Genomic DNA, 20341 nt, shown 5'->3' with positions numbered 1-20341 from the left:
GACAGGTTGGGGGAGTGGGCAGATGCATGGCAGATGAAGTTTAATGTGGATAAATGTGATGTTATCCACTGGTGGCAAAAACAGGAAGACAGATTATTATCTAAATTGTGTCTAGTTGGGAAAAGGGGAAGTACAACGGGATCTGGGGGTCCTTGTACATCAGTCTATGAAAGTAAGCATGCAGGTACAGCAGGCAGTGAAGAAAGTGAATGGCATGTTGGCCTTCATAACAAGAGGAGTTGAGTATCGGAGCAAAGAGGTCCTTCTGCAGTTGTACGGGGCCCTAGTGAGACCACACCTGGAGTATTGTGTGCAGTTTTGGTCCCCTAATTTGAGGAAAGACATTCTTGCTATTGAGGGAGTGCAGCGTAGGTTTACAAGGTTAATTCCCGGGATGGCGGGACTGTCATATGCTGAGAGAATGGAGCGGCTGGGCTTGTACACTCTGGAGTTTAGAAGGATGAGAGGGTATCTCATTGAAATATATAAGATTATTAAGGGCTTGGACACGCTAGATGCAGGAAATATGTTCCCGATGTTGGGGGAGTCCAGAACCAGGGGCCACACAGTTTAAGAATAAGGAGTAAGCCATTTAGAATGGAGGCAAGGAAACACTTTTTCTCACAGAGAGTTGAGAGTCTGTGGAATTCTCTGCCTCAGAGGGCGGTGGAGGCCGGTTCACTGGATGTTTTCAAGAGAGAGCTAGCCAGACCTATCAGCTGCTATGATTAATGTGTCAAACTGGTTGCAGTTTTCTGATCTACATCTTAATGTGTCAAAGACTGTCTGTATGTTTTTCTCCAAAAAGGCAAGCACTGATAATAATAATGGATGGGATTTATATAGCGCCTTTCTAATACTCAAGGCGCTTTACATCGCATTATTCATTCACTCCTCAGTCACACTCGGTGGTGGTAAGCTACTTCTGTAGCCACAGCTGCCCTGGGGCAGACTGACGGAAGCGTGGCTGCCAATCTGCGCCTACGGCCCCTCCGACCACCACCAATCACTCACACACATTCACACACAGGCAAAGGTGGGTGAAGTGTCTTGCCCAAGGACACAACGACAGTATGCACTCCAAGCGGGATTCGAACCGGCCACCTTCCGGTCGCCAGCCGAACACTTAGCCCATTGTGCCATCTGTCGTCCCACTGATGGAGACCCTGATGTGTTTGTACATGGAACAAAACTTAAAATTGTACATGAGTTTAAATATTTAGGAATCGTGATCGATTCACAGCTCTGCTTCAAACAACAGGTGAAAAGAACAGTAAATTTAACCAAATTTAATTTGTCCAACTTTAGATATATTAGAAATAATTTAACTATTGATTCAGCCATGATTGTGGCACACATGACCTACTGTATAACAACTTGGTCACTGGCATGTAAGTCCACACTAAAGCCTGTTGAAATTGCTTATAAACAAGCCCTAAAAACTCTTGACAAAAAGCCCCAGAATGTACCATCACTGTAGCCTCCTGAAGACATTTGATCGGCTGAGCTGGGAAAACGTAATCAAATATCCGGACTCGATTTTGGTTTACAAAACCTTCCGTGGACTAGCCCCACCTCCGTTAAAGGACTTCATAAAGAAAAACACAAATAGGTCGACAAGAGCAGCCTCCAGAGGTGACTGTATAGTCCCGTTTAGGAAAAGTGTCTTTGGGCAGTCAGTATTTTCATATCGAGGGTCGCAGACCTGGAGCCCGATACCATGCGTCATACGGGATCTGCCAACCCTTACCTCATTTACCAAACATCTAAAAACATGCTTACTGCAAAATCAAAACTGCAATCATAATCTACATTAAAATTATCCTATGGTACTCTGTGATTGCTACTTTTATACTTTATTGTTTGTTTTGTTTTGTCTTTTTTCTTATTGATTGATTGTGTTGTGATGTATTTACCTTGTTTACCAGAGGGACTAAAGATGGAAATTAGCTACTGGCTACAATCTTGCGTATTACATGTAAATGTTTATTAATATGCACTGTCCCTAAATAAAAATAAACTACAAATTACAATAGGGCTCTTAAAGAGAGCGGAGTCAGGGGATATGGGGAGAAGGCTACTGATTGGGGATGATCAGCCATGATCACATTGAATGGCGGTGCTGGCTGGAAGGGCCGAATGGCCTACTCCTGCACCTGTTTTCTATGTTTCAATGATGGGCCGAATGGCCTACTTCTGCTGCTGCAGCTTATGGTCTTAAGGCAATGTCTGCATCTTGAGGACGAGGGGTAATAAATATCCAGTCTCCTCTGACAGGGAGAGCCATATTTAGTCTGTGTCTTCTCTAGCTCCCATGGGCTGGTGCGTCACTTGCTGCCAGTCCTAGATTAGGCATTGACTCAGACCCCTGTGGGGACCTCTCCAAGGAAAGATCTAGAAGTACAGGTGCACGGTTTGCCCAAAGACGTGTCCCTGTCCCACCCCGGTCATTCCTTCTTCTCCCTGCTCCCGTCCGGCAGAAGGTACGGAAGCTTGAAAGCGCGCACCACCCGACTCAGGAACAGCTTCTTCCCCTCTGTTTTCAGGCTTGTGAACGGCCCTTCCATAAGCTAGGGTACTGTCCGATTAGTATTACTGATCATTAGTATTTTTGGTTTTCTATTGTGTCAGGTGTGCAACTCACAGTGAAATTAGTTTAGTTTAGTTTTGGAGAATAAAGGGGAGGTCATTTAAGACTGAGGTGAGAAAAAACTTTTTCACCCAGAGAGTTGTGAATTTATGGAATTCCCTGCCACAGAGGGCAGTGGAGGCCAAGTCACTGGATGGATTTAAGAGAGAGTTAGATAGAGCTCTAGGGGCTAGTGGAGTCAAGGGATATGGGGAGAAGGCAGGCACGGGTTATTGATAGGGGACGATCAGCCATGATCACAATGAATGGCGGTGCTGGCTCGAAGGGCCGAATGGCCTCCTCCTGCACCTAATTTCTTTGTTTCTATGAGATACAGCGCGGAAACAGGCCCTTCGGCCCACCGTGTCCGTGCCGACCATCGATCCCCCACACTAACACTATCCAACACACACTAGGGACAATTTTACATTTACACCAAGCCAATTAACCTACAAACCTGCACGTCTTTGGAGTGTGGGAGGAAACCGGAGCGCCCGGAGAAAACCCACGCAGGTCACGGGGAGAACGTGCAAACTCCGTACAGACAGCGCCCGTAGTCGGGATGGAACCCGGGTCTCTGGCCCCGTGAGGCAGCAACTCTACCGCAGCGCCACCCACATAGAAACATAGACAATAGGTGCAGGAGTAGGCCATTCGGCCCTTCGAGCCAGCACCGCCATTCAATGTGATCATGGCTGATCATCCCCAATCAGTACCCCGTTCCTGCCTTCTCCCCATATCCCTCTGACTCCGCTATCTTTAAGAGCCATATCTAGCTCTCTCTTGAAAGCATCCAGAGAACCGGCCTCCACCGCCCTCTGAGGCAGAGAATTCCACAGACTCACCACTCTCTGTGAGAAAAAGTGTTTCCTCGTCTCCGTTCTAAATGGCTTACCCCTTATTCCTAAACTGTGGCCCCTGGTTCTGGACTACCCCAACATCGGGAACATGTTTCCTGCCTCTAGCGTGTCCAAACCCTTAACAATTTATATGTTTCAATAAGATCTCCTCTCATCCTTCTAAACTCCAGAGTGTACAAGCCCAGCCGCTCCATTCTCTCAGCATATGACAGTCCCGCCATCCCGGGAATTAACCTTGTAAACCTACGCTGGGCTCTGTCAATAGCAAGAATGTCCTTCCTCACAAGGAGACTCACAACTCTCTGGGTGAAAAATCTTCGGTTTCCCCCGCACTCCAAAGACGCGCAGGACCGCATTAAAACTGATCGCTCTCAGCCAGAGAGGGAATGATCAAACGTTTGTAACGTTGGTGTATATCAGTTTATTAAAGTCACGTGCGCGGAGATACAGCCAGCTATAAGGTTTGTCCTGCCTGGTGTACAGACACGTCGCACTGTACACAGTTACATCATGTAGTGCAAAAGAGGAAATATACAGAGTGCAGAATATAGTGTTACACATTGACAGGGAAAGTGCAGATTTCTGTTTTAAAGTGCAAGGGCTGCAAAGAGGTAGGTTGGAAGATCGGCAAATTGAATCCCGACTTCCATGTCTTCTGGGCTCCAACCTCCGCCCCATGACACCATCTCGGCCCGACCCCCTTCCTGATGTTGAGACCCCTCCCCTCAATCATCCCAGCCCTGCCCTTGTTGTTCAGTAGTGATAGAATTAGGCCATTCGGCCCATCATCTATCCCGCCATTCAACCACGGCTTCTCTGTCTCAACCCCATCCTCCTGCCGTCTCCCCATAACCCCTGATGCCCGTACTAATCAAGAATCTATCTATCTCTGCCTTAAATATACTCTCCCCTCTCTCCTCTCTCTCTCTCCCTTCTCCATTCACCCCCTCTCTCTCCTCTCTCTCCTCTCTCTCCCTCTCACCTCCTCTCTCCCCCTCCTCTCTCCATTCTCCTCTCTCCCCTCTCTCTCCCCCTCCCCTTTCCCCTCCTCTCTCCCCCTCTCTCTCCCTTCCGCTCTCCATTCTCCTCTCTCCCTTCCTCTCTCCCCTGCTCTATCCCTTCTCTCTCCCTTCTCCACTCACCCCCTCTCTCTCCTTTCTCCCCGCCCATTCTCTCCCTCTCTCTCTCCTATCCTCTCTCCCCTCTCTCTGTCCCTCCCTCCACACTACGTGTCTGCGGGGGGCAACATGGTGACGTGCACAAACAGGGAGGCGGGGGTGAGGGGAGTTCCGTCCTGGGACAGGAGCGGGACATGGCGGTAACCTGGGGTAGAGAGAGAGAGAGAGAGAGGGTTGGTGAGGAGAGATAAACCCCCTCCCCTCCCCTCCCCACCCCTCCCCCTCATCCCCTCTCCTCCCCTCCCCTCCTCTCCTCCTCTCTTCTCCTCCCCTCCCTCCCCTCCCCTCCCCTCCCCTCCCCTCCCCTCATCTCCTCCCCTCTCCTCCCCTCCCCTCCCATCTCCTCTCCCCTGCCCTCCCCTCCCCTCCCCTCCCCTGCCCTCCCCTGCCCTCCCCTGCCCTCCCCTGATCTCCCCTGATCTCCCCTGATCTCCCCTCCCCTCCCCTCCCCTCATCTCCCCTCATCTCCCCTCATCTCCCCTCATCTCCCCTCATCTCCCCTCCCCTCCCCTCCCCTCCTCCCCTCTCCTCCCCTCTCCTCCCCTCCCCTCCCCTCATCTCCCCTCATCTCCCCTCATCTCCCCTCATCTCCCCTCATCTCCCCTCATCTCCCCTCTCCTCCCCTCTCCTCCCCTCTCCTCCCCTCCCCTCCCCTCCCCTCCCCTCCTCCCCTCTCCTCCCCTACCCTCCCATCTCCTCTCCCCTCCCCTCCCCTCCCCTCCCCTCCCCTCCCCTCCCCTCCCCTCCCCTCATCTCCCCTCATCTCCCCTCCCCTCCCCTCCCCTCATCTCCCCTCCTCTCCCCTCCCCCTCCCCTCCCCTCCCCTCCCCTCCCCTCCCCTCCCCTCTCCTCCCCTCTCCTCCCCTCTCCTCCCCTCTCCTCCCCTCTCCTCCCCTCTCCTCCCCTCACCTCCCCCTCATCTCCCCTCATCTCCATCTCCCCTCCCCTCCCCATCCCCTCCCGTCCCTCCCCTCCCCTCCCCTCGCCCTCCCCTCTCCTCCCCTCTCCTCGCCCTCTCCTCCCCTCGTCCTCCCCTCTCGGATGTACTCTCCTCCCCTCTCCTCCCCTCTCCTCCCCTCTCCTCCCCTCTCCTCCCCTCATCTCCCCTCATCTCCCCTCATCTCCCCTCATCTCCCCTTCCCCCTCACCTTCCTTCATGGATGTCAATGGCAGGGTGAACTGTCCCACAAAGTCGTTCTTCGAGGCCAAGTCGTAATCCTCGACGAGGAATCGAACCAGCGCCAGGTCTGGGACGTGAACCGTGAATCGTAGCGTCTCTCCCCACACTGGGTTAAAGCCTGCACGGGGAGAGAGGGGAGAGGGGGGGGAGAGGGGAGAGAGGGGGAGAGTGGGGAGGGAGAGAGGGGGAGAGAGGCAAAGAGGGGGAGAGAGGGGGAGAGAGGGGAGAGAGGCAAAGAGGGGGAGAGAGGGGGAGAGAGGAGGAGAGAGGGGAGAGAAGGAAACAGTCTGAAGAAGGATCTCGACCCGAAACGTCACCCATCCCTTTTCTCCACAGATGCTGCCTCTCCCGCTGAGTTACTCCAGCACTCTGAGTTTATCTTCTAACCAGCATCTGCAGTTCCTTCCAGCAGCATCATCAAGGACCAGTCTCACCCCCCCCCCCTCCCCCCCGGTCACTCCCTCTTCTCCCCTCTCCCATCGGGCAAGAGGTACAGAAGTGTGAAAACCAACACACACACGCCTCCAGATTCAGGGACAGTTTCTTCCCGGCTGTTATCAGGCAACTGAACCGTCCTCTCACCAACTAGACAGCGGTCCTGACCTCCCATCCACCTCATTGGTGACCCTCGGACTATCTTTAATCAGACTAGACCTTGCACTAAACGTTATTCAAAAATTTTGGAAGGATATTTTTGAAAGCTATTCAAAAATATTTAAATTAAGATTGGAGCCAAATATAGAATTGATCATTTTCGGAACAATGGAAGCCTGTTCCGAACTAACTACATTTCAAAGATGTTTATTAAACTACGGTTTGATAACGGCAAAAAAAAACTTAAATTTTGGAAAGACGCGCCTATCCCAACGTTTAATATGTGGATTACAAATATGTCGGAAATACGACATCTTGCGGAAATGAGACTTGTTCTAGCAGGAAAACAAGAGCAATTCTTAAGAATACGGTCACCATTGATTTGTTACGGGTGGAATATGGTGCAACACAAACCCTGGAAAGTAATTCTTTTAGAACTAGGTGACGGATGTGAATCGTCAGGAATTAGGCACATTCCCTTTCCTTCTTGCTTAGCAATACCTTTTTTAGATTCCTTACTTATTTTATTTTTTGAGTACAGGAGCAGGGAGGTTGTACTGCAGTTGTACAGGGTCTTGGTGAGACCACACCTGGAGTATTGCGTACAGTTTTGGTCTCCTAATCTGAGGAAAGACATTCTTGCCATAGAGGGAGTACAGAGAAGGTTCACCAGACTGATTCCTGGGATGTCAGGACTTTCATATGAAGAAAGACTGGATAGAGTCGGCTTGTACTCGCTAGAATTTATAAGATTGAGGGGGATCTTATAGAAACTTACAAAATTCTTAAGGGGTTGGACAGGCTAGATGCAGAAAGATTGTTCCCGATGTTGGGGAAGTCCGGAACAAGGGGTCACACAGTTTAAGGATAAAGGGGAAATCTTTTAGGACCGAGATGAGAAAATAATTTTTCACACAGAGAGTGGTGAATCTGTGGAATTCTCTGCCACAGAAGGTAGTTGAGGCCACAGTTCATTGGCTATATTTAAGAGGGAGTTAGATGTGGCCCTTGTGGCTAAAGGGATCAGGGGGTATGGAGAGAAGGCAGGTACAGGATACTGAGTTGGATGATCAGCCATGATCATATTGAATGGCGGTGCTGGCTCGAAGGGCCGAATGGCCTACTCCTGCACCTATTTTCTATGTTTCTTTTCTTAAGGCCCCCCTTTTCTGTGGGGCCTTTTTTTTCCTTCTTTTCTTTTCACATTTTCAAGCACATTTCATTCACATTTTCAAGTCTACTTAACCAGTATCATTCACTTAACGCCAACTACTGCAGACGATACCACTACTATCCTCACCCTTTCTCTTTTTCTATTATAGCTTAAAGTTTGGAAAAAAAAATGTTGTACAAGAAATGTAATATGTTGCATATTATGTTTAAGATGTATGTACATTGCTTCTAATTAAAAAATATATAATATATATATATATGTATAACACTAAACGTTATTCCTTTTATCCTGTATCTGTACACTGTGGGCGGCTCGATTGTAATCATGTATTGTCTTTCCGCTGACTGGTTAGCACGCAACAAAAGCTTTTCACTGTACCTCGGTACACGGGACAATAAACTCAACTAAACATAGAAATATAGACAATAGGTGCAGGAGTAGGCCATCCAGCCCTTCGAGCCTGCACCGCCATTCGATATGATCATGGCTGATCATCCAACTCAGTATCCCATCCCTGCCTTCTCTCCATACCCCCTGATCCCTTTAGCCACAAGGGCCACATCTAACTCCCTCTTAAATATAGCCAATGAACTACCTTCTGTGGCAGAGAGTTCTGTGCCCTCTGAGGCTTTGTGTCTAAAGATAGACACAAAGCCTCAGAGGGCAGTGGAGACCAATTCTCTGGATGCTGTCAAGAGAGAGTTGCATAGACCTCCCATCCACCTCATTGAAACATTTTTCCTGCATCTAGCCTGCCCAATCCTTTAAGAATTTTACACGTTTGGATAAGATCCTCTCTTCTCCTTCTAAATTCCAGAGTGGTGTTGTGTGTGTGTGTGGGGATGATGTGGCTGTGAGTTGTGGACAAGATGCTGGGCGAGTTGTACCGTTGTTGTCGATGTACTTGGTCTCCAGCTTGGCGTTGTCCATGGCTACTCCGTGAATCTCCACTCTCACCAGCGGGTCTACGATCCACCCAGGCTTACTGTTGGTCACCTTGGGCAACTGCTGGCCGCTGATCACCTGGGTGGGGGAGAGAGGGGGGAGGAAGAGAGGGGGGAGATGGGGGAGAGGGAGAAATAGAGAAAGAGAGAGAGAGATTCAGTGTGGTATATAACGGTAGAGTTGCTACCTCACAGCGCCAGAGACCCGGGTTCGATTGTGGATGATCAGCCATGATCACAGTGAATGGCGGTGCAGGCTCGAAGGGCCGAATGGCCAACTCCTGCACCTATTGTCTATGTTTCTATGTTAGTTAGTTTACTGGATGGTGAGGTTGAGGGGCCATTTACTGGGTTAAGCGGTAGTTAGTTACCTGGATGGTGAGGTTGAGGGTTGGTTAACCAGGTTAAGCGGTAGTTAGTTACCTGGATGGTGAGGTTGAGGGGGCATTAACCAGGTTAAGGGGTAGTTAGTTACCTGGATGGTGAGGTTGAGGGGGCATTAACCAGGTTAAGGGGTAGTTAGTTACCTGGATGGTGAGGTTGAGGGGGCATTAACCAGGTTAAGGGGTAGTTAGTTACCTGGATGGTGAGGTTGAGGGGCCGGTAGGCGGTGGACGTCTGCGGGCGGTCGGGGTGGAAGGTTCCGGAAGGCGATCTCATGAAGACGGGCTTCAGCAAGTAGCCGCAGTGACCATTGGGGCTGAAACGGCCGTCGTTCAGGTCCATCTCCTCTCCGGCCGACTGGAAGTTCAACGCAACTCCAGGGGAGAGAGGCAGAGGTCAGTCAGAGCGGGGTGGGGTCAGGGGTCACGGGAACCTAAACCCACGACGCCAACCCCGTGACACTTGAACCAAACCTGAACCAAGCCGTGACCCCCTAACATCAACGTGACCCTAACCATAACCCCGGCTTCACCCTGACCCCCATCGTGACCCCTAACCTTCACTCAGACCTCCAATGATGACCCATGACCCCAACACCATTGCTCTTTGACCCTGACCCTCACTGTGACCCCTGACCCACACCGTGACCCCTGACCCGCACCGTGACCCCTGACCCACACCGTGACCCCTGACCCACACCGTGACCCCTGACCCACACCATGATCACAATGATCACCACGGCCCACGACCTTGCCCGTGACCCCCCGATCTTTCCAGTGACTGTGGCCCTCGACCTTCACTATGACCCCCGGCCTTCACCACTACCCCTGACCTTCACCGTGTCCCCCTGACCCCACCCGTGACCCCGCCCCCTGGCCGCGACCCCTGACCTCACCCGTGACCCCGCCCCCCTGGCCATGACCCCTGACCCCCCCATGCCGGGACAGTTACCGATCTGACAGCCGGAGTTCCACATGTCCTGGGGGTGGAAGTTGGAGGAGTCGGTGCGGAGACCGCTGGGGTAGACACGACTCAACTGCCAGGTGTTGTGCCGCACAAACTCCCCCCCTGCAAACACACGGGGGAGGGGGAGAGAGCAGAGGTCACAGGGTGCAGAGGTCAAACCCCCCCCTTTTCCCCAAACCCCTGGAGTCGACCCTCAGTCTCGACCCGAAAACGTGGCCCGTTCCTTCTCACCACAGATGCTGCCTGACCCGCTGAGTTACTCCAGCACTCGGTGTCTATCTCCTCTTGGGTTATCTGTTATTCCGTATATAAAAATATTGGCACGGTGGAGCAGCAGGTAGAGCTGCTGCCTCACAGTGCCAGCGACCCGGGTTCCATCCCGACTACGGGCGCTGTCTGTACGGAGTTTGCACGTTCTCCCTGCGTGGGTTTTCTCCGGGTGCTCCGGTTTCCTCCCACACTCCAAAGACGTGCGGGTTTGTAGGTTAATTGGCTTGGTGTAAATGTAAATTGTCCCTAGTGTGTGTGTGGGATAGTGTTAGTGTGCGGGGATCGCTGGTCGGCACGGACTCGGTGGGCCGAAGGGCCTGTTTCCACGCTGTATCTCTAAACTGAACTAAATATACGCCCTGAATTAGATGCCAGGTTTCTCCAACCCCCCCCTCCCCCACTTCCACCTCCCCCACTTCCCCACCCCCCTGTCCGCTACCCCAATCCCTCCTGCCTAAGCCCCTCCCCCACCCCCCTGACCCCCAACTCAATCCCAAACCCAACACCACCCCCACCCCCATCCCCAACCCCCCCCAAAACCCCCACCCCTCCCTAACCCCCACCCCCACTCCCCCAACCCACCCTGACCCCCACCTCGACCCCACCCCCGACCCCCACCCCCACCTCAATCCCAAACCCAACACCACCCTCCCCAACCCCCAACCCCCCACCCCGACCCCCACCCCCACGAACTCACCGTACTCCCGGACGAGTTTGCGGGCCTTGGACTCGGTGAAGGAGGAGATTTCGTAGAACTTGTAGTGTGCACGCGAGTGCTTGAAGCTGTGGAACGGGACGGTCTTGCAGTAAACCACACAGTCAGATAGTTCTCGGGACAACTGCTGCTTGGAGCTGTGGATCTGCAGCAGACATGAGAGGGGGCAGGTTTATGTACAGCCAGGGTCTAGACGGATGTGGGCCGAATGGGGCATCACTTAAATGTGGCACAGACTCGGTGGGCCGAAGGGCCTCTTCCCTGCTCAATCTCTAAACTAATGACAGGGTGGCACAGCGGGTAGAGCTGCTGCCTCACAGCGCCACAGACCCCGACTACGGGCGCTGTCTGTACGGAGTTTGCACGTTCTCCCCGTGACCTGCGTGGATTTTCTCCGGGTGCTCCGGTTTCCTCCCACACTCCAAAGGATTTGAGTATAGGAGCAGGGAGGTTCTACTGCAGTTGTACAGGGTCTTGGTGAGACCACACCTGGAGTATTGCGTACAGTTTTGGTCTCCTAATCTGAGGGAAGACATGCTTGCCATAGAGGGAGTACAGAGAAGGTTCACCAGACTGATTACTGGGATGTCAGGACTTTCATATGAAGAAAGACTGGATAGACTCGGCTTGTACTCGCTAGAATTTAGAAGATTGAGGGGGGATCTTATAGAAACTTACAAAATTCTTAAGGGGTTGGACAGGCTAGATGCAGGAAGATTGTTCCCGATGTTGGGGAAGTCCAGAACAAGGGGTCACAGTTTAAGGATAAGGGGGAAATCTTTTAGGACCGAGATGAGAAAAACATTTTTCACATAGAGAGTTAGTGGTGAATCTGTGGAATTATCTGCCACAGAAGGTAGTTGAGGCCAGTTCATTGGCTATATTTAAGAGGGAGTTAGATGTGGCCCTTGCGGCTAAAGGGATCAGGGGGTATGGAGAGAAGGCAGGTACAGGATACTGAGTTGGATGATCAGCCATGATCGTATTGAATGGCGGTGCTGGCTCAAAGGGCCGAATGGCCTACTCCTGCACCTATTGTCTATGTTTCTATGTTTCTCCCCGTGACCTGCGTGGGTTTTCTCCGGGTGCTCCGGTTTCCTCCCACATTCCAAAGATTCCAGGTTTGTAGGTTAATTGGCTTCGGTGAAAATTGTAACTTGTCCCTATTGTGTGTAGGATAGTGTTAGTGTGCAGGGGATCGCTGGTCGGCACGGACTCGGTGGGCCGAAGGGCCTGTTTTTTTCCACGCTGTATCTCTAAACTAAACTAAACTAAACTAAAAGGTCACCAATTCACCTCTGAATGAATGAATGAAAACTTTATTGTCATTCAGATATACACCTAGACACAGTGCACCTTGAACGAAATTTCGTTGCATTTGACTCTCCAATCAGGTAAATAGTAAAAGTAAAAGTGCTAGGTGCGTCCATAAAAATGCCTCATGTGCATGGTTCTGTAAAATAAATACCTCTACTTCCTCAGAAGGCTTTAGGAAGTCCAGCATGTGCCCAACAACTCTCCCCAACTTCTACAGATGCGCCGTAGAGAGCATTTTATCAGGATGTATCACGGCACAGTTTGGGAACAGCTCAGTCCAAGACTCGCGGGAAATCGCAGAGAGTTGTGGGCAGTTGCAGCCCAGACCGTCACACACTCTCCTTGATCTGCACCCCCTTTGATGTCTTATTTTCACACCACCGGCTTCCTTATCTCTCCCCTGACTCTCAGTCTGAAGAAGGGTCTCGAGCCGAATCGATGCCGCCTGTCCCGTTGAGTTACTCCAGCATTTTGTGTCTGTCTTCGGTGTAAACCAGCATCTGCAGTTCCTTCCGACACAAACCAACCTCCCTTCCAATCAGTACCCCGTTCCTGCCTTCTCCCCATATCCCCTGACTCCACTATCTTTAACAGCCCTATCTAGCTCTCTCTTGAAAGCATCCAGAGAACCGGCCTCCACCGCCCTCTGAGGCAGAGAATTCCACAGACTCACAACCCTCTGAGAGAAAAAGTGTTTCCTCGTCTCCATTCTAAATGGCTTACCCCTTATTCTTAAACTGTGTCGCCCCTGGTTCTGGACTCCCCCAACATCGGGAACATGTTTCCTGCCTCTAGCGTGTCCAAACCCTTAACAATCTTATATGTTTCAATAAGATACCCTCTCATCCTTCTAAACTCCAGAATATACAAGCCCAGCTGCTCTATTCTCTCAGCATATGACAGTCCCGCCATCCCGGGAATTAACTTTGTAAACCTCTATCTAACTCTCTCTTGAATCCATCCAGTAACTTGGCCTCCACTGCCCTCTGTGGCAGGGAAATCCACAAATTCACAACTCTCTGGGTGAAAAAGTTTTTTTCTCACCTCAGTCTTAAATGACCTCCCCTTTATTCTAAGACGGGATAAGGATGAGGGGAGATCTTATAGAGGTGTATAAAGTCATGAGAGGAATAGATCGGGTAGATGCACAGAGTCTCTTGCCCAGAGTAGGGGAATCGAGGACCAGAGGACATAGGTTTAAGGTGAAGGGGAAAAGATTTAATAGGAATCTGAGGGGTAACTTTTCCACACAGAGGGTGGTGGGTGTATGGAACGAGCTGCCAGAGGAGGTAGTTGAGGCTGGGACTATCCCAACGTTTAAGAAACAGTTAGACAGATAATGGATAGGACAGGTTTGGTGGGATATGGGCCAAGCGCAGGCGGGTGGGACTAGTGTAGCTTGGGACCCTGTTGGCCAGTGTGGGCGAGTTGGGCCGAAGGGCCTGTTTCTGTGCTGTATCACTCTGTGACTCTATGACACACCAACAGAAGGCTCAGGAAATTCGGCCTGTCGCCTACAACACTCCCCAACTTCTACAGAGAGCATTTTATCGGGATGCATCACGGCATCCGTACGGGAGTGCAGAGTAGGTTCACCAGGTTAATTCCCGGGATGGCGGGACTGTCATATGTTGAGAGAATGGAGCGGCTGGGCTTGTATACTCTGGAGTTTAGAAGTATGAGAGGGCATCTCATTGAAACATATAAGATTATTAAGGGGTTTGGACACGCTAGAGGCAGGAAACATGTTCCCGATGTTGGGGGAGTCCAGAACCAGGGGCCAGTTTAAGAATAAGGGGTAAGACATTTAGAACGGAGACGAGGAAATACTTTTTCACACAGAGAGTGGTGAGTCTGTGGAATTCTCTGCCTCAGAAGGCGGTGGAGGCCGGTTCTCTGGATACTTTCAAGAGAGAGCTAGATAGGGCTCTTAAAAATAGCGGAGTCAGGGGATATGGGGAGAAGGCAGGAACGGGGTACTGATTGGGGATGATCAGCCATGATCACATTGAATGGCGGTGCTGGCTCGAAGGGCTGAATGGCCTACTCCTGCACCTATTGTCTATAGCATGGACAAGATGGGCCGAAGGGCCTGTTTCCCTGCTATACAGCTCCATGTAACTTAAGTAAGAAGGTTGAGGTGGGACCATACCAAATTGAAACTTACCGAATAGTGAAAGGCCTGGATAGAGTGGATGTGGAGAAGATGTTTCCACTAGTGGGAGAGTCTAGGACCAGAGGGCACAGTCTCAGAATAAAAGGATGGACCTTTATTTTATTTATTTTTATATTTTATTTTTAATCAAAAATATGTATTCAATATTTATTTATAGGGCTCTTAAAGATAGCGGAGTCAGGGGATATGGGGAGAAAGCAGGAACGGGGTACTGATTGGGGATGATCAGCCATGATCACATTGAATGGCGGTGCTGGCTCGAAGTGCCAAATTGCCTACTCCTGCACCTATTGCCTATTGTCTGTTGTCTATTGTCTATAGCACGGTATAGGGACAGGAGATGGGCCGAAGGGCCTGTTTGTGCGCGGTGTTTCTGCGGTGTATGGTATTACGCGGTCAGCCTCTCCCGTGTGGGACCCTCGCTCAGGCCGCTCGTTACCTTTCCTCTCCTCCGCGTCCCGTTCCTGCCGTTCTCTTCCTCCGTCTCCCCCACCTCCTCCTCCTCCTCGCTCCCCTCGTCCAGCGCTTGACCGCTCCCCTCCAGCCAGCCGATGCGCTTGCCCTTCACCAGGACCTTCCGCCGTAGATCCTGCACCAACAACACGTACACTGGCAGAGGCGAGACAGCATGGGAACAGGCCATTCGGGCCCCAAACATTACCCCTTGACCCCACCCCCGCACACGACCACTCCCCTCTCCCATCAGCAACGGCCGGTCATCCCGGCAATGGTCCAAAATGATAGGAGCAAAATTAGGCCATTCGGCCCATCAAGTCTACTCCGCCATTCAATCATGGCTGATCTATCTCTCCCTCCTAACCCCATTCTCCTGCCTTCTCCTACCATACCCCCGACACCCGGACTAATCAAGAATCTATCCATCTCTGCCTTTAAAATATCCACCGACTTGTGGCCTCCACAGCCGTCTGTGGCAAAGAATCCCACAGATTCACCACCCTCTGGCTAAAGAAATTCCTCCACATCTCCTTCCTAAAGGAACGTCCTTTTATTCTGAGGCTGTGCCCTCTGGTCCTAGACTCTCCCACTAGTGGAAACATCCTCTCCACATCCACTCTATCCAGGCCTTTCACTATTCTGTAAGTTTCAATGAGGTCCCCACTCATCCTTCTAAACTCCAGCGGGTACAGGCCCAGTGCCGACAAACGCTCTTCATAAATAGAGATCTTTGACTTAATCCCATCCACACCAACCTCCCTCCCATTGCCTCCATCTACACCTCACGTTGCCTCGGCAAGGCCAGCAGCATCATCGAGGACCAGTCTCACCCCCCCCGGTCACTCCCTCTTCTCCCCTCTCCCATCGGGCAAGAGGTACAGAAGTGGGAAAACCAACGCGCGCACCCCTCCAGATTCAGGGACAGTTTCTTCCCGGCGTACCTGGGGAGAGGGGAGAGCGTTGGGGGGAGACCCCTCTAAGGGGCAGGTGAGCAGCTTGTCCCCCAGGATGGAGCGTAGATGATGGGCCATGACTTGCTGCTGCTCCAGCCTGCAGTGGTTCTCAATGGACACTATCACAGGGAACTCCGATACCTATAGCAGGGCGGGGAGAGACAGGGGGGGAGAGACAGGGGGGGAGAGGGGAGAGAGAGAGGGGGTGAGAGGGGGAGAGAGAGAGGGGGAGAGGGGAAGGGGGGGGAGAGGGAGAGGGGAGTGAGGGGAGACATTACCACCAGATACCCTACCTCCTCCCCACTCATGCCTAAACCCGCACAGGGAAGGGGGTAGACATTCCCAATCACACCCCCATACAGGGGAGGGGAGGGGGGTGGGGAGAGGGGGGAGGATCCAGTTACAATGTGGGGGGGTGGGGAGTAATTGTGAAGGGAGGATGGCAGGGATTTCTTCCCCCCCCCACTTCCCCATCCGCCCCTCTTCCTCTCTAACTCCTCTCCCTCTCCCCCCCCCCTCTCTCACCCCCGGGCACCTCCTCACACACCCCTCCCCCCCCCCCCCCCCCTCTCCCCCCCCCCCTCTCTCTGTCTCTGGGGGGGGGGGTGTGTGGGTCCCACCGTGAAGGCGTAGGTGTTGACGGCTGCGATGACATCTTTGAAGAGAATCTTGGAGGTGAGGGTGTGTCCATGATACACGACCGGTTCCTGGTGCGGCCCGTCCCATGTGTCCACCTCCACACAGCGGCACCCCTTCTTCAGAGCCCTGCCGGGGGGGGGGGGGGATAGAGGGGGGGGGGGAGAAAGAGAGGGGAGAGAGTTTACGAGGACTGTGGATTGGAGGATAGCTAATGTTATCCCACTTTTCAAGGAAGGAGCGAGAGAGAAAACGGGGAATTACAGACCAGTTAGCCTGACTTCGGTGGTGGGAAAGATGCTGGAGTCAATTATTAAAGAGGTAATAATGGGGCATGTGGATAGCAGTAAAAGGATTAGTCCAACATGGATTTATGAAAGGGAAATCATGCTTGACTAATCTAAAAAATTTTGAGGATGTGACAAGTAAAATGGATGAAGGGGAGCCAGTGGATGTAGTGTATCTAGACTTTCAGAAAGCCTTTGATAAGGTCCCGCACGGGAGACTGGTGACTAAAATTAGAGCACATGGTATTGGGGGTAGGGTGTTGACATGGATAGAAATTTGGTTGGCAGACAGGAAGCAAAGAGTAGGAGTGAACGGGTCCTTCTCAGAATGGCAGGCAGTGGCGAGTGGAGTGCCGCAAGGCTCGGTATTGGGGCTGAAACTATTTACCATATATATTAATGATTTGGAAGAGGGAATTAGCAGCAACACTAGCAAGTTTGCGGATGACACAAAGCTAGGTGGCAGTGTGAACTGTGAAGAGGATGTTAGGAGGTTGCAGGGTGACCTGGACAGGTTGAGTGAGTGGGCAGATGCGTGGCAGATGCAGTATAATATAGATAAATGTGAGGTTATCCACTTTGGTGGCAAAAACAAGGGGGCAGATTATTATCTCAATGGGGTTAGGTTAGGTAAGGGGGAGGAACAGCGAGACCTGGGTGTCCTTGTACACTGGTCATTGAAAGTTGGCGTGCAGGTACAGCAGGCAGTGAAGAAAGCTAATGGAATGTTGGCCTTCATAACAAGAGGATTTCAGTATAGGAGTAGAGAGGTTCTACTGCAGTTGTATAGGGCTCTGGTGAGACCACATCTGGAGTATTGTGTACAGTTTTGGTCTCCTAATTTGAGGAAGGACATCCTTGTGATTGAGGCAGTGCAGCGTAGGTTCACGAGATTGATCCCTGGGATGGCGGGACTGTCATATGAGGAAAGATTGAAAAGACTGGGCTTGTATTCACTGGAGTTTAGAAGGATGAGGGGGTGGTTCTTATAGAAACATATACAATTATAAAAGGACTGGACAAGCTAGATGCAGGAGGAATGTTCCCAATGTTGGGCGAGTCCAGAACCAGGGGCCACAGTCTTAGAATAAAGGGGAGGTCATTTAAGACTGAGGTGAGAAAAAACATTTTCACCCAGAGAGTTGTGAATTTGTGGAATTCCCTGCCACAGAGGGCAGTGGAGGCCAAGTCACTGGATGGATTTAAGAGAGAGTTAGATAGAGTTCTGGTGGAGTCAAGGGATATGGGGAGAAGGCAGGCACGGGTTATTGATTGGGGACGATCAGCCATGATCTCAATAAATGGCGGTGCTGACTCAAAGGGCCGAATGGCCTCCTCCTGCACCTATTTTCTATGTTTCAATGATGTTGCCAGGGTGTGAGCTACAGGGAGAGGTTGAGCAGGCTGGGTCTCTATTCCATGGAGCGCAGGAGGATGAGGGGTGATCTTATAAAGGTGTATAAAATCATGAGAGGAATAGATCGGGTAGATGCACAGAGTCTCTTGCCCAGAGTAGGGGAATCGAGGACCAGAGGACATGGGTTCAAGGTGAAGGGGAAAAGATTTAATAGGAATCTGAGGGGTAGCTTTTTCACACAGAGGGTGGTGGGTGTATGGAACGAGCTGCCAGAGGAGGTAGTTGAGGCTGGGACTATCCCAACGTTTAAGAAACAGTTAGACAGGTACATGGATAGGACAGGTTTGGAGGGATATGGACCAAACGCGGGCAGGTGGGACTAGTGTAGATGGGGCATGTTGGCCGGTGTGGGCAAGTTGGGCCGAAGGGCCTGTTTCCACACTGTATCACTCTGTGACTCTAATCTGATGACCTCTGGGGCCTCAGGGGTGCTATCCTAACGGGGAGGGGGGGGAAGGGGTCCCTCACCTCGATCGGGGGGGGGGGGGCTTCACATAGACTGAGGGGCAGAGGGAGGGGGATTGTGAGGGTGGGGAGATGCCCATGGGGGTGGTGTCACCCTGTGGGTGGGGATGTGCTGACCTGATGTAACCCTCCACCCTGCGTTGTCACCCATGGGTGTGTGTGCGTGTCACCCATGGGTGATGGTGTCTCCCATGGGTGCGGGTGGATGTGTCTCCTATAGGGTGGGGGTGGTGTCACACTATGGGTGGGGGTGGGGGTGGTGTCACACTATGGGTGGGGGTGGGTGCTGACCTGATGTAACCCTCAATGTTGCTGTGTCACCCATTGGGTGGGGGTGTGTGTGTCACCCTAGGGGGGGGGGTGGGTGTGTCACCCTATGGGTGGGGGTGGGTGTGTCACCCTATGGGTGGGGGTGGGTGTGTCACCCTATGGGTGGGGGTGGGTGGGTGTGTCACCCATGGGTGGGGCTGGTTTTGTCACCCATTGGGTGAGGGTGTGTGTGTCACCCTATGGGTGGGTGTGGGTGTCACCTATGGGTGGGGGTGCGGGTGGGTGCTGACCTGATGTAGCCCTCAATGTTGCTGTGTCACCCATTGGGTGGGGGTGTGTGTGTCATCACCCATGGGTGGGGGTGGGTGGGTGTGTCACCCTATGGTGGGTGTAGGTGACCCAGGGGTGGGGCTGGGTGGGTGTGTCACCCATGGGTGGGGCTGTGTGGGTGTGTCACCCTATGGGTGAGTGTAGGTGACCCAGGGGTGGGGGTGGGTGGGTGTGTCACCCATGGGTGGGGGTGTCACCCATGGGTGGGGCTGGGTGGGTGTGTCACCCTATGGATGTGTGTGTCACCCTATGGGTGGGGGTGTGTGTGTCACCCATGGGTGGGGGTGTGTGTGTCACCCATGGGTGGGGGTGGGTGCAGACCTGATGTAGCCCTCCACACTGCTGTGCCCGCGTAGCTGGTCCTCCAGGAGGTAGGTGTTGTGGGAGGATGAGATGAAGTAGTGACACAGTGGCTGCGACATGTCCTGGTACACGGGCCCGTGACGCAGCTCGAAGATGGAACCTTCCGGAGAGCACAGGTACATCAGGAACCCATCCAGGGTCAGCGCGTAAAGCCTGCGGGCTGCGGACAGTCACAGGGTCAAGGTTACGCCCATAAGGTCACAAGCGATAGGAGCAGAATGAGGCCATTCGGCCCATCTAGTCTACTCCGCCATTCAATCACGGCTGATCTATCTCCCCCTCCTAACCCCATTCTCCTGCCTTCTCCCCATAACCCCTGACACCCGTACTGATCAAGAATCTATCTATCTCTGCCTTAAATATATCCACTGACTTGTGGCCTCCAATGAGTTCCACAGATTCACCACCCTCTGACTAAAGAAATTCATAGAAACATAGACAATATGTGCAGGAGTAGGCCATTCGGCCCTTCGAGCCTGCACCGCCATTCAATATGATCATGGCTGATCATCCAACTCAGTATCCTGTACCTGCCTTCTCTCCACACCCCCTGATCCCTTTAGCCACAAGGGCCACATCTAACTCCCTCTTAAATATAGCCAATGAACTGTGGCCTCAACTACCTTCTGTGGCAGAGAGTTCCACAGATTCACCACACTCTGTGTGAAAAATGTTTTTCTCATCTCGGTCCTAAAAGATTTCCCCTTTATCCTTAAACTGTGACCCCTTGTCCTGGACTTCCCCAACATCGGGAACAATCTTCCTGCATCTAACCTG

The 20341-nt window shown here is 52.1% G+C and overlaps 1 protein-coding gene across 3 annotated transcripts in view; it reads right to left on the bottom strand.

Moving 5' to 3' along the window:
- The window catches only part of plcd4 (phospholipase C delta 4), a 37470-nt gene that overhangs the window by 6040 nt on the left and 11089 nt on the right, over positions 1-20341 (bottom strand). For 2 of the 3 annotated variants that reach the window (XR_004412679.1, XM_033024936.1), the window contains exons 7-17: positions 19523-19724; positions 16417-16561; positions 15785-15937; positions 14827-14976; positions 10877-11039; positions 9895-10011; positions 9139-9317; positions 8503-8638; positions 5816-5965; positions 4700-4812; positions 4472-4511 (exon numbers count right to left, since the gene is read on the bottom strand). Coding sequence is in view for 2 of the 3 variants with exons in the window: in XM_033024936.1 (XP_032880827.1) it covers positions 4715-4812; positions 5816-5965; positions 8503-8638; positions 9139-9317; positions 9895-10011; positions 10877-11039; positions 14827-14976; positions 15785-15937; positions 16417-16561; positions 19523-19724 (1493 nt within the window). In the remaining variant the exon portion in view is untranslated. Of the gene's footprint in view, positions 1-4471; positions 4512-4588; positions 4813-5815; positions 5966-8502; positions 8639-9138; positions 9318-9894; positions 10012-10876; positions 11040-14826; positions 14977-15784; positions 15938-16416; positions 16562-19522; positions 19725-20341 lie in introns of those variants that run through there. The other variant, XM_033024937.1, reaches the window with a different exon arrangement.

Source organism: Amblyraja radiata, chromosome 7, assembly GCF_010909765.2.
Source record: "Amblyraja radiata isolate CabotCenter1 chromosome 7, sAmbRad1.1.pri, whole genome shotgun sequence".
Taxonomy (NCBI): domain Eukaryota; kingdom Metazoa; phylum Chordata; class Chondrichthyes; order Rajiformes; family Rajidae; genus Amblyraja; species Amblyraja radiata.
Note: the sequence above shows the minus strand (reverse complement) of the source record. Positions and strands in the feature narration are given on the sequence as shown.